The sequence below is a fragment of the Chelmon rostratus genome, chromosome 9 (genome assembly GCF_017976325.1).
Source record: "Chelmon rostratus isolate fCheRos1 chromosome 9, fCheRos1.pri, whole genome shotgun sequence".
NCBI classification, from domain to species: Eukaryota; Metazoa; Chordata; class Actinopteri; order Chaetodontiformes; family Chaetodontidae; genus Chelmon; species Chelmon rostratus.
Window position 1 is genome coordinate 8,236,995 of NC_055666.1, and position 14,037 is coordinate 8,251,031.

At 41.9% G+C, this 14,037-nt stretch overlaps 1 protein-coding gene across 1 annotated transcript in view; it reads left to right on the top strand.

Annotated features, from left to right (window-relative positions):
• Positions 1-14,037, top strand: part of si:ch211-26b3.4 (connector enhancer of kinase suppressor of ras 2) — a 53,994-nt gene that overhangs the window by 2,334 nt on the left and 37,623 nt on the right. The window contains exon 2 of the mRNA XM_041944095.1: positions 10,149-10,312. Within this exon, the coding sequence (XP_041800029.1) occupies positions 10,149-10,312 (164 nt within the window). The remainder of the gene's footprint in view (positions 1-10,148; positions 10,313-14,037) is intronic.

A 14,037-nucleotide genomic window follows, 5' to 3' on the forward strand; every position in this document is an offset into this window, starting at 1 on the left:
TTTGGCCTCTTTTTCTGGAAGCTCTTCATCTCTCTCACACTGATCTGAGTAGTCTTATGCCATTTTTCGGGAGCAGTGACATTGTGACCTCCTTAAGAACTACTGTAGTGATTTCTCTTGCTCACCATAAAAGACAAAAGTACTTTAAATGTATACAGATATAAGACACATAGGTGCAGATAGTGAACATTCCTGTAAGGCAAATTGCTCTGAATGTTATTTCTTTGTGGAGGGTGGGGGCATCGCCTGGCCATCACACTCCTCACTTTCTCACTCTTTCATGATGGAAGTACTGTCCTTTCTTGCTCATGCACAAAGAGAAATTGTAGCAAAGTAGCAGAGAGAGAAGATGGGAAACAGAGAAGAGAAAGGTGCAACAACAGTCCCCAGCTGGACCCCAGTGCTAAGGCCCATGGCTGGCACCACAACAGCCAAACCGTGCACCCCTGAACTGTGTGGAGTTAACACAAAGGTCTCAAAATATCATCAGTATGACGCACATAAACTAAAATATTTTCTCTATTTTATTTGCCTAACTTGAGGTCAAGAAATACTGATTGAAAAGTTATTCAATGTAAATTCTCCCTAAAATTTGACCACAAATGATTGATTAACACAATTTGTTTGTCAGATATATTATGATTTTTTTATTGATTTTTTTTAATCTATAAAAAGTGAAATCTTATATCTCATAACATAATTAAATGTTTTGTATTTAGTATGAAAAATAATTAGTAACTATAGCTGTCAGAGAACAGTATAAGTAATACATAAGTAATATAACATGATAAGACTTAAGTTCAGCACAGTTCCTGAAAATCCTACTTAGCTACAGGACTTGAGTAAATGTTAATGTTATTTTCAGTGGTTTTGGTCAGTGATGTTTTTCTGAATATAAAGCCTTTCACCTTTGGAACAGTTACATTTGCACTGAGGTTGACCTCGAGAGATCGTCAGCTTGGACTGGGAGAGTTTGAACTGTAAAGACAGCATCAGGACGTTCATCTTTAGAAAGCCGTCCTTCCCCAGCACACAGAAAAGGGTCAACTTAAAAGCTTTATACAGGTCTTGCGGGCAGCGTCGCCGCTTCCTCATCAATCTCTCTTGTCATATGAGAAAATATGGGATATGGAGATGGGTTACTCCGCAATCCTATGGAAAAGACCTGACACAGCTGGCCACCAGGCCTCTACTGTCGCTGTAGGAGGACTGCTCCAGCAGCAGAACATGGTGAGGCTCACAGAAAGATGACTCATCAGCGTTTGTTTTGATTTGAACACCCACACCGGAGGAGTTTCCTCTGTGTGTGTGCGTGAGGGTATGCATCCGCTGGGGTGTGTGCAGACGCAATTGATGTGTAAAGTATGACGCGTACGGATCTGCGCTTTAACGTTTTAGGCACCAAAGAAAAACGGACTTGTTCTGCGCTCTCAGTGCTGCCTGTTCCTCATAAGATCTCCCCGTGCTCTTGGGCGCACGGTATCGGCAGCCTGCTGATGCATACAGTGACAGGAAAATGAATAAGGCAGTTCACTTTTCCTGCAGTAATCTCTCTTCTCCTCTTTGCGTGCCGATGCACTGGAACCAGAAAATCTAAAAATAAAGGTGATATGTGACATTTTCAGTCAGTGCAAGGACTGTGAATGACTGAGATGGTGAGGCGGACAAATCTAGATGAGATTCTAACACATAAATGGAACCACATGGACAATGCGACCTAACTCTACAGCAGGAAATGCTTTGTTCCTCAGTTGAAAGAATCCCCTATATGTTATTTGGTTTTTCAGGGTCCTGGTGTGTCGAGAACCAGGTTTACTACCGTTCCATACTGTGGCCCCCAATTTAGTCTCCTGCTGCCATGGTAAAGACGTCTGTGCTGGAAAACATGCTTCCCCTGCCTCTGACTGTGTGCTTGTTGTAGTTTCAGCTGCATTAAAGATTAAAGAGCGTGCCTTAGTGTGAGGAAACACACACTCACATACACACACACGTAGAGGAAACTCCTCCAGCCCTCAATTTTCGTATACAAAAGAAAGGCGGAGATGCATGTGCTGCATGTGGATCCACATGGATAGGAAAGCACATGCTCACTGAAATATGTGGTACATATGCATGTATGTATGTGTGTATGTGTGCACGCTGATGCACATGCATAGACACACAAACTCTGGAGCAGCGGCTTTAAGTGGGGCATCGGTAGTCATGGAAACCAGATCTGATCGTGTTGGAGTCACAGCACATGTCATAAGATGGGGAACCAGTAACACAGAGAGATGCCCAATCTACATCCTGCGTGCCTCCAAGACACATTTAGACACATAACGAGGTGCATATGCATGCGGCACTTGCAGACTCGCGCACACATACACACACACACACACAGATTCATGTACACACACACACACATAAGCTTCCCCTCCTGTTTTATGGCCCTGAGCAGAGAAAGAGAGAGAGCAGGGACACAGATTCAGAAATGGGGAGGCGCGGAGCAAAATGAAAGAAAGGCTGAGGAGGCTAAGATGGGGGAGGAAACGAGGGAGTGTGCAAAGGGGAAGGGTGGGCATGACGGAGAAAGAGGGGGAGAGCACAGAGGCAATGGCAGAGCGGTGCGGAGAATGGGAGCTGCAGTGGGCATCATATCAAAGCACCCCGCTCTATCCGGGCACTCGCACAGAGGGGCCTGTGTGCATGCGTGTGTTTGTGTGTGTGTGTGTGTGTTTCATTTTGCACCTGTTGTTCCGGAGGCTGCAGTTTTACGACCACATATATCAACTTCAAGTGAAGCTTCTCAACCTTGGGGTCAGGACCCCGCAGATGGCTTGATATACAGACAGGGTCAAAGGAGATGGATATGGCAAAAAAAAAAAAAAGTGTGTGTGAAAATTCACATGTACATGACAGCTTGACTGCTGGGTTTACAAGCCAGCAGATGTTTGAGAAACCCTGACTTAAAAGATTAAACTAGATTATGAACCAGATCTAGAGTTAAAGCTTTTATCCTTTCATAGTAGCCTGGATGACTATCTGGAGTTAACACTTTATTTTAGCTTAGCTGTCAGCGTTCTGTTGCTGCAAAGCCGGTTTGTCTGTTTAAGATCAGAACAGCTGGATCTTACAAAATGTTTCAGGATCATAAAAATTCACTTGGTGGAATCAGCTTTATGGCATCCCATCTCTTGAGTCATTTGTTTTACCACCAAATATACTCTGGTACTGCATGTTATAGCACTATAGCACTATAGCAGCTAATTATGGGTTCAGTATTAACCACAACAAAAAAACAAAAATAATAAAAAGTCAAGAGGAACCAATATTTCAAACAGCCACAAGGAATTCATATAGGAACCAGTCGAAATGCCAGTACCTGTTATTGGTATTTTTTCAGACTATTAGATCAGCTGACCAATCAAACTGCTCACAGCCAAAGGAATAAAAATTTCATGCGCAAACCTGCATTAACTAATTTTGTGGGTCCAACAGCCCGTAAACAACGTAACTGACGTATTATCAGCTTTACAAAGTTAGTGTGACATTCATGTTAGTCATGTCAGTTAGTTATTCACGTCTTTTAGCTCAATTTTTCTCACCACCAACTTCTGAGGAAAATATTTGACAGAACCTTAGCGCTCGACAGGTAGCGTACGGTGGGTTCGTCAAGCCAGCAACTCTGAACCCTTTAATGTTGGTACAATTTCCTCCAGTGTGGGATTGTTTAGGAAAGTGTGCTTCTTTGCCTCTCCACATTTGCAAGCACAGTCAGTTCCGTCTTCCTCTAACTCTTCCTCCGTTCCCAAACAGCAGCTGCAGATTGTTCGAATGGGGTAGAATAGGGATAAGCAGGGCTTGTGAGGTAAAGCTAAAGTTCAACATATGACTATACTTCCAGTATGTCTGCAGTCACTTCAGATTCTCTCAGGTCGGCTAGATCCTCAGAGTCGAGCTCTGACTCTAAACTCTTCGCGGCTTCCTCGTTGACCCTGTTCTCCATCTTCCTGTTCCTTCAGATTGCCTCTTGACACCTCCCTGCTAGCTGGATTTCAGAGAGGAGGCTGTGGTGCACTTGAAAGTTCATATGCCGGGGAGCTAAAATGCCACAGTCTTAAGAATATTCTGTCATGATGTGATGAATATTTCACGGCAAGAATATTTTTAGAGAGCGTTGTGTCTTTTCTTCGCACTCACCAAAGCACTTACTCCGGCTGGAAGCTCACAGATGGGGGCAAGGCGACGGGACGGGAGTCTTTGCTGCCTGCCGCCGCTCTTAGCCCGGGCTCCGCTCCGACCCAAGCGTGGTCTCAAAGGAAAACACAGGTTTGACAGTCTGATTTCAGCTGATGTTAATGGCAACAAAGTCACTGCTCTGCAAGTTTTTCAGCTTGAGCTGCATCCAGCTGTAAATGCGGTCTTTTATTCAGTCAGTGTGTGGACCACATCGGCTACAGCATGTGTGTTTGTGTGTGTAATTACAGTGTGTGTGTGTGCTCCTTAGTCTAGCATCAGTGCAGGCTCCTGAGGGGCAGCAACTGCTGATCCTTCACTTCTGCTCGGAGGTATCTCGCTTTCTCTCTCTCTCTCTCTCTCTCTCTCTCTCTCTGTGTCTCTCGCTCTGGTTGCCCGGCAACCCTCGTGTTTCTGACGGGGAGGGGTTTATTTTGCTCAGCAAAGAGGAGAAGATAGGAGGGAATTGCATGAAATGTGGATGAAGCTGTCAACATGAGATGCTTGCTCAAGCCTCAGCACGCTGGGATTTAGTGATGGCCGGGATCATGGGACTCTTCAGTGTTTCTGACAGAGATATTTCACTGTCTCTGCGGTAACGTTGTGGCTCAACAGCATTTTTTTTCCTCACGCATGTAATCAAGTTGGCGAATCTGAGACCTTTTGACTGATTTTATTTGAAGATTAAAACACTGCAACTCTGCACTGCTTTATGGCTTATTTTGAATTACCCTCCAAATCTAACTAGGCTAGTTTTCAGAAATTTGTTGCAAAAATCAAAGGTAATTTCATAAAAAAAATAAAAAAATGAAATTGGCATTGATAGAGCAAATTTTTCAAGGCAAATTCTACATTTCCTATCACTGTCATACATGCCTATCTGAATGTTTTGTTTATTGCTTTGAGCTAATTAAAAAGAGAGAAGAAAGAAAAGATTGTATAAGAGGTAGCTGGAGCTTAAAGCCTTTGAAAACTTGGTTTCAAATCCAAAGTACTTCTCTCCATCAAATATTAATGACCAAATAAACAACAATCCAAGCCAAAGAAAAAAAAAAATCTTTCTGTATTATTTATTACCAGGACTGTGGTAGTGTAGAAAGATCAGATTTGATTGAGGGTGGCCAGGCAACATTAGCAAACAACCCAACAGTGCCATCAGAGTTTGATTCAAATGGCACTAAAACTTGGTGGTTAGAAGCAGATGAAAACACAGATAAAGAAATCTCTAAAGTGACCAAAACAGAACACTGGCAGAAAATTGTGTTTTCATGAAGGAACCTTTAAACGATCGTAAAAAGCTGCATGAGAACGTAAATTTTTTGGAACCAGCTATAAAACCCATCAGTATTGTGGCGCAGGCTTCCATTCAGCTTAAAAGAGGAACATACAAAAGTGAAAAAGCACTGAGCTGACTCCAATTCACAAATCCAAGTGTCAGAGCAGAACTGAACACGCTGTGAGTACTTGAATTGTCATTTGACGTCGTGCTGCATGCAGTAATCTTCATTCAAATAAAGAGACTGTTGACAGTTGATAGATTTGTGTTATGAAGAGCTAGAGCTCTAAAGTTCAAGAACATGGGACACATGCAGGTGATGCGCTGGTTCAGCAAATACTGCTAGGTATTAAGTTCCTGAAACGCAGCAGGAAAAACAATATTTACAGGAAACACATTAGTGTGGCCTGCCGTCACCACATGAGCAGCGGCTGCTGACTCCACACACTGTGGAAGCACCATCTCAACTATCTGTGGTCAAGCTACGATAAAATATCTGATGCCTAAGTCGGTATAGCTCCCAGGGGAAGCTAGCTGAAGCTTGTGACTTGAGAGACATTTCTGACATCACTGATGCAAAATTACTGTTTGTTTATGTCAGCTGCACGCAGGCTAGGACTTGTTTGACTTTTATTACTCTGCATGGCCGAAGCATGAGGTCAGTTTTGATGTTTCCTGCAGTTACTATGAACACAGTCAACAGGCTGATGTGAGAAGGCACATTTATTCTCTCTTGCAGTCACAGCTGCTGCAGACCTTGACTAATAATTACATCATTTTAATATCTGCCTGGCGAGGCGTGGTACTGACGAACCTGACCCCTATGCGTTAGTTAGTTTGCACGTGTGTGTGTGTATGTGTTTGCGAGCACCATGTGCTTTTTCCAGCTGGCATATGAACTCAGCTGATGAACCCGGATCAGCTGTTTGTCCTCTAGGGGAAGCGCTCTGACTCATCTGATTGGCCAGCAGCTGTGTGTCACAACGTGTATGTATATGTGTGAATGTACGCCTGTTTGTGTCTGTGTGAAATTCTGTGCATGAGGGAGAATTCGCGTACATTTGAAACTACAAATCCCATCATGCCTTAAACAGAAAAGCCACTAAATGTGCTGCTCAGCGAGCCGTTTATCTGTGTATGTGTGTTGCAGAAGTAGGACATAGCTATAGTAAGGTGGTTTACCAAAGGAAGCAGTGGTAGTCAGCCTTTGATTCTTTATTCATCACCTCTTTATATAATTTATATACTTTATGTAGGTGGAGAGGTGCAAAAAAGGTGCAGCTATTAATGATTAGACACCAGGAAGAGGACTGTGTGAGGAAGTTAATCCACTTTTTCCACCTGCAGAGAATCTGAAATGTGCAATGTAGATATTATACTGTCATCATTTTGCAAATACAGTCAGATATTGCATTTGCATTATGATGAAATAAGCCATAACGTGCCACATTGCATGACATGGCTTCTATTAAAGAGTGATTCCACGCTTCACAAGGACGGGCTGCACGGGTGTAAATGGGGAAGGACGAATGTGAGATGGAGGGAGTGGTTGCAGAATGAGCATTACAGGCTCACCTCTCTCAGGTATGGACATCGAGACTTCCATCAGAAATAGCCATCTCTGCTTTGTTTATGTGGGGTTTTTGTGTGTGTTTTTTTTAATCTCCTCGCATTTGTCTGTTATAGTAAGGGTCAGGAGTCACATGGTCAGAAATCCTGGTTATCAGCTGCAGGGCTTTCTCTCTGCTCTGCCTCCATGTTCTCTGCATGGCTGTCTCTGCTCCTGCTGGCTAGCAAAAGAAATTTGCATGTTCAGTCCTCTTGTACATATCTTTGCCAACAATGCAGAAGATTTAGTAGACTACACTAGACAGTTTTTCCACTGTAATACATATTTTACTCTAAAAGTAGAGAAAAACAGCTAATTTAAACATAATGCTGGAGTGTAGCAGTGCACTTACTCTTATTCAAGTCACCAAGACCACTCTTGTAAAAAAAGAAAGAAAAAAAAAGCAGAGCTGAGCCAAAATTAATTATCACAGATTTTTTGTTTGTCTGAAAAAAGATAAGAAACTCAAACTGAATATGAGAGCTCACAACAGTTTAAAGAGAGTTACAGCCTCTCCAAGAACACACATCACATGTGATCACGTGTCAACTGTCCTACTGAAAGGCTTGAATTCACATGTGCAAGTCAGATTTAGAAAAACAAAACACCATTTTCTATATGTCACCTGCAGTACTGGAGAGTAACTGAGCACATTTACTCAACACTGTATTCAAGTACAATTTTGAGGTACTTGTATTTTATGTGAGTATTTTAATTGTACTTAAACACCTCTGCACTAAAGTTATTCTCCTGCTATACTTTTCAGATTCCTATTTTGCATTAAATAAACATATGAAGAAACAGCGGTGCCCAAGGTTTCTGCCTTGTGATCCCCGACAAAAAAAACACTCTAAACCACTGTCTATCGTCATATTTCAGATGTTGTATGTATGAGTTGCTAGCAAGTGATTTCCATCAAAACATCAGATGGTTAAAAAAAAAAAAGCAAACAGAAAAACAAGTTTAAAAAAGAAAGAATACAATTTTTTGTATCAGAAAGTTGTTTTTCTTTCCTCCTTCCAGTTGATCATTAATTATCATTAATCATCTCACGAGCCCTCAGATTTATCTTGTGATGCTTGGGATGTTGAACCAGTACAAATAAATGAAAACAAAAAACAATACAGATCCTTTATTTCCATAAAAGTGTCAGTATCACAAGGTAAAAATACTCCATTACAAGTGAAAGTCTTGCATTAAAATGTTACATAAATAAAAGTATTTCAGTGTTATTAGCAAAATGTTAAGGTCGAGCTAATTTAAAGTATTTCATGACCTGTTGCGTAGTGAAACCTATAATCATGTGTTATATTCTAAATGCTCATCATTTGTTTTGTGCTGTATGTAAAACTGTCATTTGTAAAGTAACTTGTAACTACATCTGTTGATGTAGTGGAGTAAAAAGCACTTTCCTCTAAACTGCAGTGGAGCAGCAGAAAGCAGAACGTGGCATGACATTACGTGCAAGTACCTCAGATTTGTACTTAAGTACAGTACTTGAATACATGTACTTACACTCCACCACTGCCTGTAGTTCATATTAATATTGAAACAGTTTTATTTTTAATGCATTTTTATCTTTTAACAGCTGCTTAGATGTTGTAAAGTAGTATCGTGTGGAAACAAGCAGTCACATGCGCCTACTAGATTTCTCATGTGTGGCTTTCACATACTTTCATGTACAAACTGAGGTCCTGGCAGCCCTGCCTGAGATGATATTGCATTATTATATGTGAAACAGATACTAACAAGTGGGATAGGAGTGTTTGTCCATGGGGAGCGTATTCCATTAAACAATTTGCACTTGTGCTGCTGCAGAGCAGAGCCTCCTACTGATGTGTTAGATTTGAAATTGCTCTTCTGCGCTGAATGTAACAAGATTGTTTGTCCATGTCACTCAGAGCAACAGTAGGCTTATATTTTGTCTGGTAAGTCCCATGGCATACCAAGAGCAAGATGCCTCTCGCTCATTCTTTTCAGCGAGTGTGTGTGTGTATGTGTGCGTGCGTGTGTGTGGTGACTGTGTTAAGGTGCTACCACACTGTCTGCTCTCTGTCAGCATCGCTTCCCTTGGGCATCAGTGTTTTCCTCACAGCTCCACTCGGCTTTAACAACATGCCTCCACAGAGGCGTCAAGACCCTGAATAACAACAGCAGTTGTAATTGTATTTGTATGTGTGATTGCGTTTGAAGTGTGTGTTCACGGAGAGGCAGAGTACTTGTTTGTGTTTCCCTCTGGTTTCATGCATGTGTGTGTGTGTGTGCATGGATTTGCCTTCTCTTGTGCGTTTTTGCTCCGTGTGTGCTCATTTCAGAGCAGGCTTGTTCATTAGGTCTGTGGGGAGGTGGGCTTTTTTGCTGACTTTGTTTGGTTCAAAGCCTCGGGCTCGTGCTGATCAATAGTATCCCGGACCCACCACGTCTACGCGCAGCTGATTGGCTCTCTGCATGGCAGGCAGCCACGGCTTAACAGCAGAAATTCATACGTCAATATGTTAGTCACATCTTTCTAGGTATATTCTGGACACACCCTTAATCACTCAGAATGTGCATGAAATTTGGTTTATCTTGTGCAAACTCTGCGAACCCTTAAAAATGCATTGCTTTGATTCTTTTGTATGCAAAAAGCAGTGACATCAAAGGAAATCTTATTACAGCATGGTGTACTATCATCATCAGATATTGGAAAGCTGCACCAACAGATGTGTTTTCTAGGTGACAGTTAGTGAGTTTGCCAATAAAGCATTGATGAGATTTCTGGCTTTAGGCTGGTGTTTTGCTTTTGTTCCTCTTTGGCAGAAAGAAGCACATTTGCAGTGAGTTTCTGTGTGGGTGTCTGCACTCAAGTCTGAATTCTGTGTTGTATTTGAGTGGACCAGGATTCAGAGTATAATGTGACAGACAGGCAGTTATACTTGTATCTCTGTCAGTAATTGATCATTATTTCCTTCTAATTTTTCTCCACAGTGCCATCAAACTCGCATACACAGCGATAGGAGACACACATCAGCACTTGCTCACTGTGTCTGTCTGTGGTCTCCTCAGGTCTGGATGACTGTCTCCAGCAGTACGTGAAGAGTTTCGAGCGGGAGCAGATGGGGGGAGAGCAGCTGCTGCACATCACCCATCAGGAGCTGGAGGAGCTGGGTGTCACCAGAATAGGACATCAGGAGCTCATCCTGGAAGCTGTCGACCTCCTCTGTGCCCTGGTCAGTCAGCCATTGTTACTCACTGAGATTGTTCCTTTCGATCTGCAATACTTAAAACTGACAAAAGGTCATAAAAGTTGGTCTCAATGTAGGCTACTTACACACAGTTTTAAGAACAATTTACAGGGAGATAGAAATAGTCCTGCAGCTAAAAACAAGGACAGCAAATCAGAACAAAGATTAAAAAAAAAAAAACCCCACAGAACTGTTCAGCCTGGAATCACGCCAAAGTGAGTAATACACGGTCGACGCCGGTCCACCGTGTCTGGGTCGCACTTTGCATAGCCGAGGTGTGAAAACAACACCTTCTCATTCCACGGTCAATTTAAAAGTGATAAATGTGCAACGTCCAATAACACTTTCAAAATAAAGCTTGCTGAGAAACAGTTAGAGTGATGGTTGCAGTTAGGTTAGGTTTAGGCACCAAAACAACTTGGTTAGGTTTAGGAGAAAATCGTGGTTTGGCTTAAAATATCTCCTTTTTTAAACAAGCCCTGGTCTCCTGTGTGAAGGGGGTGTGTGTGTGATCCACCACTCATTTCAGTACAGAAAGTTGGTGTTTTTGCCAAAGTTGGAAATTTTGCAGCACAACCAATTTGCTGCGGCCTAATTGTCTACAGAGGAGGCATCTTTGGAAGAAACTGTGTGAATTCATTGTCCTGTTAGCGTTAAATCACTTGTTGACCTAAAGAGCACTGTTCCCTCTTTAATTACTCTTTATTAAATCAAATGCAATCTCAGTATTAAATTACCAGGGGGAGGTAAACGGCTCAGTGCAGATAAACAGAGGCATGCATGTTGCTAGCATGTTCCCAGCTGGCCTGCATGTTAGCGGTTTGCTTGCCAATATTCTTTTGTTAGGTTAAACACATTTTTTGTGGAAAAGCGCAAGAGAACAAAGAAAAAGATGTTGTTTTGCTTTTTGGTGCTGAAACTTGTATGGATACGAGTGTCCGAAAACTTCAAACCATACCTTAGGCCTTAGTATCCACTATCCGCCAATCAGTATTTTAGATCTATTTGCTAGAACTGCTACTGCTGAATAAATTCTCACAGGTAGAACAATTTATATACTGGATGTTGTTTACTTTCCACCACTAGTTATTGATATTGGCTTAAGAAACGGCCAGAAAAATCCTCCGTCATTTGGGCCCTGCTTTGTGTGTGTACTGCCTCGGTCACTGCTGACTGTATGTGCAGTGGCCCTGCTCAGGATTAGGGAATTAGGGGGAATTAGGTGCTACTCTCCCAGAGAGAGAAAGAGAGAGAGACGAAGGGGGAGTGAGAGGGGACGAGAAAGAGAGGGAGTATGTAGAAAGAGTATGCAGGATGCACCTTATCTCCCAGGCACACATGGCTGGATTAGTTGGGGCCGTTTGAATGCGTGTGTGAGAGTGTGTGTGTACGTGCACATGCTTGTGTGCGTGTGCTAATCAGCGTCTCTTCTCATTCAAACGTTCCAGCATGGGAATGAGTGTCCCAGAGCAGCAATCACCATATGTCCTGGAACTGGACACACACCATACACACACACACCACACACATATAAGGATGCCAGGTAGACAAGGTGTTTCACTAAAACTACTGCTGTGAGTAGCTTTGAAGGATAATTCTCGTTTATTACAACTTGGGTCTTGTTTTTTGTAGCTTTAGCTATCAGGTACAATCATATATATCATCAATCATCAATCACAGTTCACAGACGGACTTCATGGTTCAATGTTGGCCTACACCAAATTGCCGTAGGTGTGTGCACTCACAGTTTTAAAGGGTAAAGATGGATTATTACCGACATTTTGGATAAATTCGCTTGTATTTCGGATTATCTGGCTAACCTGCTGGTTTCCAACTTGTCTGATCATTCCACTGCTCTTTTTTTCTCCCGCTGGACTTTGTTTCAGCAAAGCAAAATCTCAGCAATCGTTGCATTGGCTAATATGTTTTCATAATCAATAGAGATGAAGGACAATACTACAAAAGTAAGACTTGTTATAATGAAACAGAATCATCTTTCCAGGTAGCCTTGGAAAAGCAAAAGCTCAACTGACCTCCTACCTCGCATTAGCTGTACTCTCCAGGTGACAAAGGTACACAGCTCGAGTACCTGTACAAACTGAATATTTGGATAATAAAGAATTCACTGTCATCAGAAATATAATCTATCATAAGGAAAGTGAAACCTCAACCGTTATGACTTTCTGGTCTCTCTGCAGTAAAAAAGGGAAGCTTCTGTGGCCCTGGATCAATGCAAGTTTCAAGCGCTGACTGAGCTTTCAGTCCTGCTGTAAATGTGGAAAAGTCCCTTCTTTTATGTCTATGCAACTGAGTTTTTGCCCCTAGCATCTATGCTAAGTAGGTTTCTGTTGGTGCAGTGAATTTCCAGCAAGATGTGCTAAGAAATGGTCATAACTTCCGAATGAAATGCTGCTCATCCCCAAAATCTGAATTGAAAGGCGCATAAATGATATGGACACAGGTGTCAGTGTATTACATAAAAATATAAAGGCTGAGCAAATCAATCTTAATTTGAATCAGAAAAAAATACAGCAGAGGGCTGCACATGTACCTTTTCTCTCAGTCAGCTGTAGGCAGCAAGTCCACAGTTTAGCACAGTTATTGATTATTGAAATAATTAATTGCAAGTGACAATTTGCCATTATCGCCTACCTGGGCAGCTAACATACTGTGTACAGCTGTTATTTCTATACTGAAATGATAAGAACTCACTTAACTTCTTTTTAAAACTTGTAGTTGTTTAGAAAAAAAGATAATTCATGTCAATCATCTCTTTGTGTCCTGTTTGTCTTACTGTCACCTGATTGAGTCCTGGTTATCTCTCTCTGTTTGAAATACAGTATGTCACACAAATCCTAACTGGATTCTCCACCCTCTGGTTCAGCTGATGAGAATGAGATTACGTTTTTACATTCAGACAGTCCATGTGGTGTCCCCCAAGGTTCTAGTTTAGTGCCACTTAGGTTTTCTATTGGATGTACCATATCTTATTGGACTTAGCTTTGTTTCCTTCTACGGTCTAATAATCAGTTTGATTTAAATAGCAATAGCAATACCATTCAACCAGCATGGCTCAAACTCAATTCACTTGGACTTAGAGAAGCTATGAAAAACTACTGACAGACAGCTTTGGTGTGACAACAGCTGGACTGTTCGTTCAAAAGCAACAGTGCCCCTAAAGAGATTAGCCTCGATGGTGCTGTAGCATCAGCTGTATGAGAACTGGAGAGTATTTCTTCATTGAAGGAAGAGCAGAGAACGCCACTGAAGGCTTCTCTCTGTTTAAAACGTTCGGCAAGCATTTTGCTCTCTCGCTAAATCACGTGGTTTCTTGAGCTGATTGATTGAAGTCAGCCCGTGATAGACAGTGACAGATCAATGGTTCATCCAATCACCTGCCTTGTATTTTTTTTAAATACCCTCCCTTTTCCAAACAGCTGCAATGGACGACTTCCCAGATTGTTCTGTGCAACAAACCATCTGGCTCGTCAGGTTAGGATGTTCTGCCTCTGAACCAAAACATCTTGAAAAATTAAGCCGTAAAAACTGAACAACAAAAAAATGGAATATCTTGGCATAATCCATAATGATAATTAGGTAGCTGTTTTATTTTTGGAACTATGTCCTGATTCTACTTGTGCTCTGCTTTTGTTCTGTGATTTGTGTCGTCATCTCCTCCTGTAACTCCTTCACACAGATGAGTCAGCTTT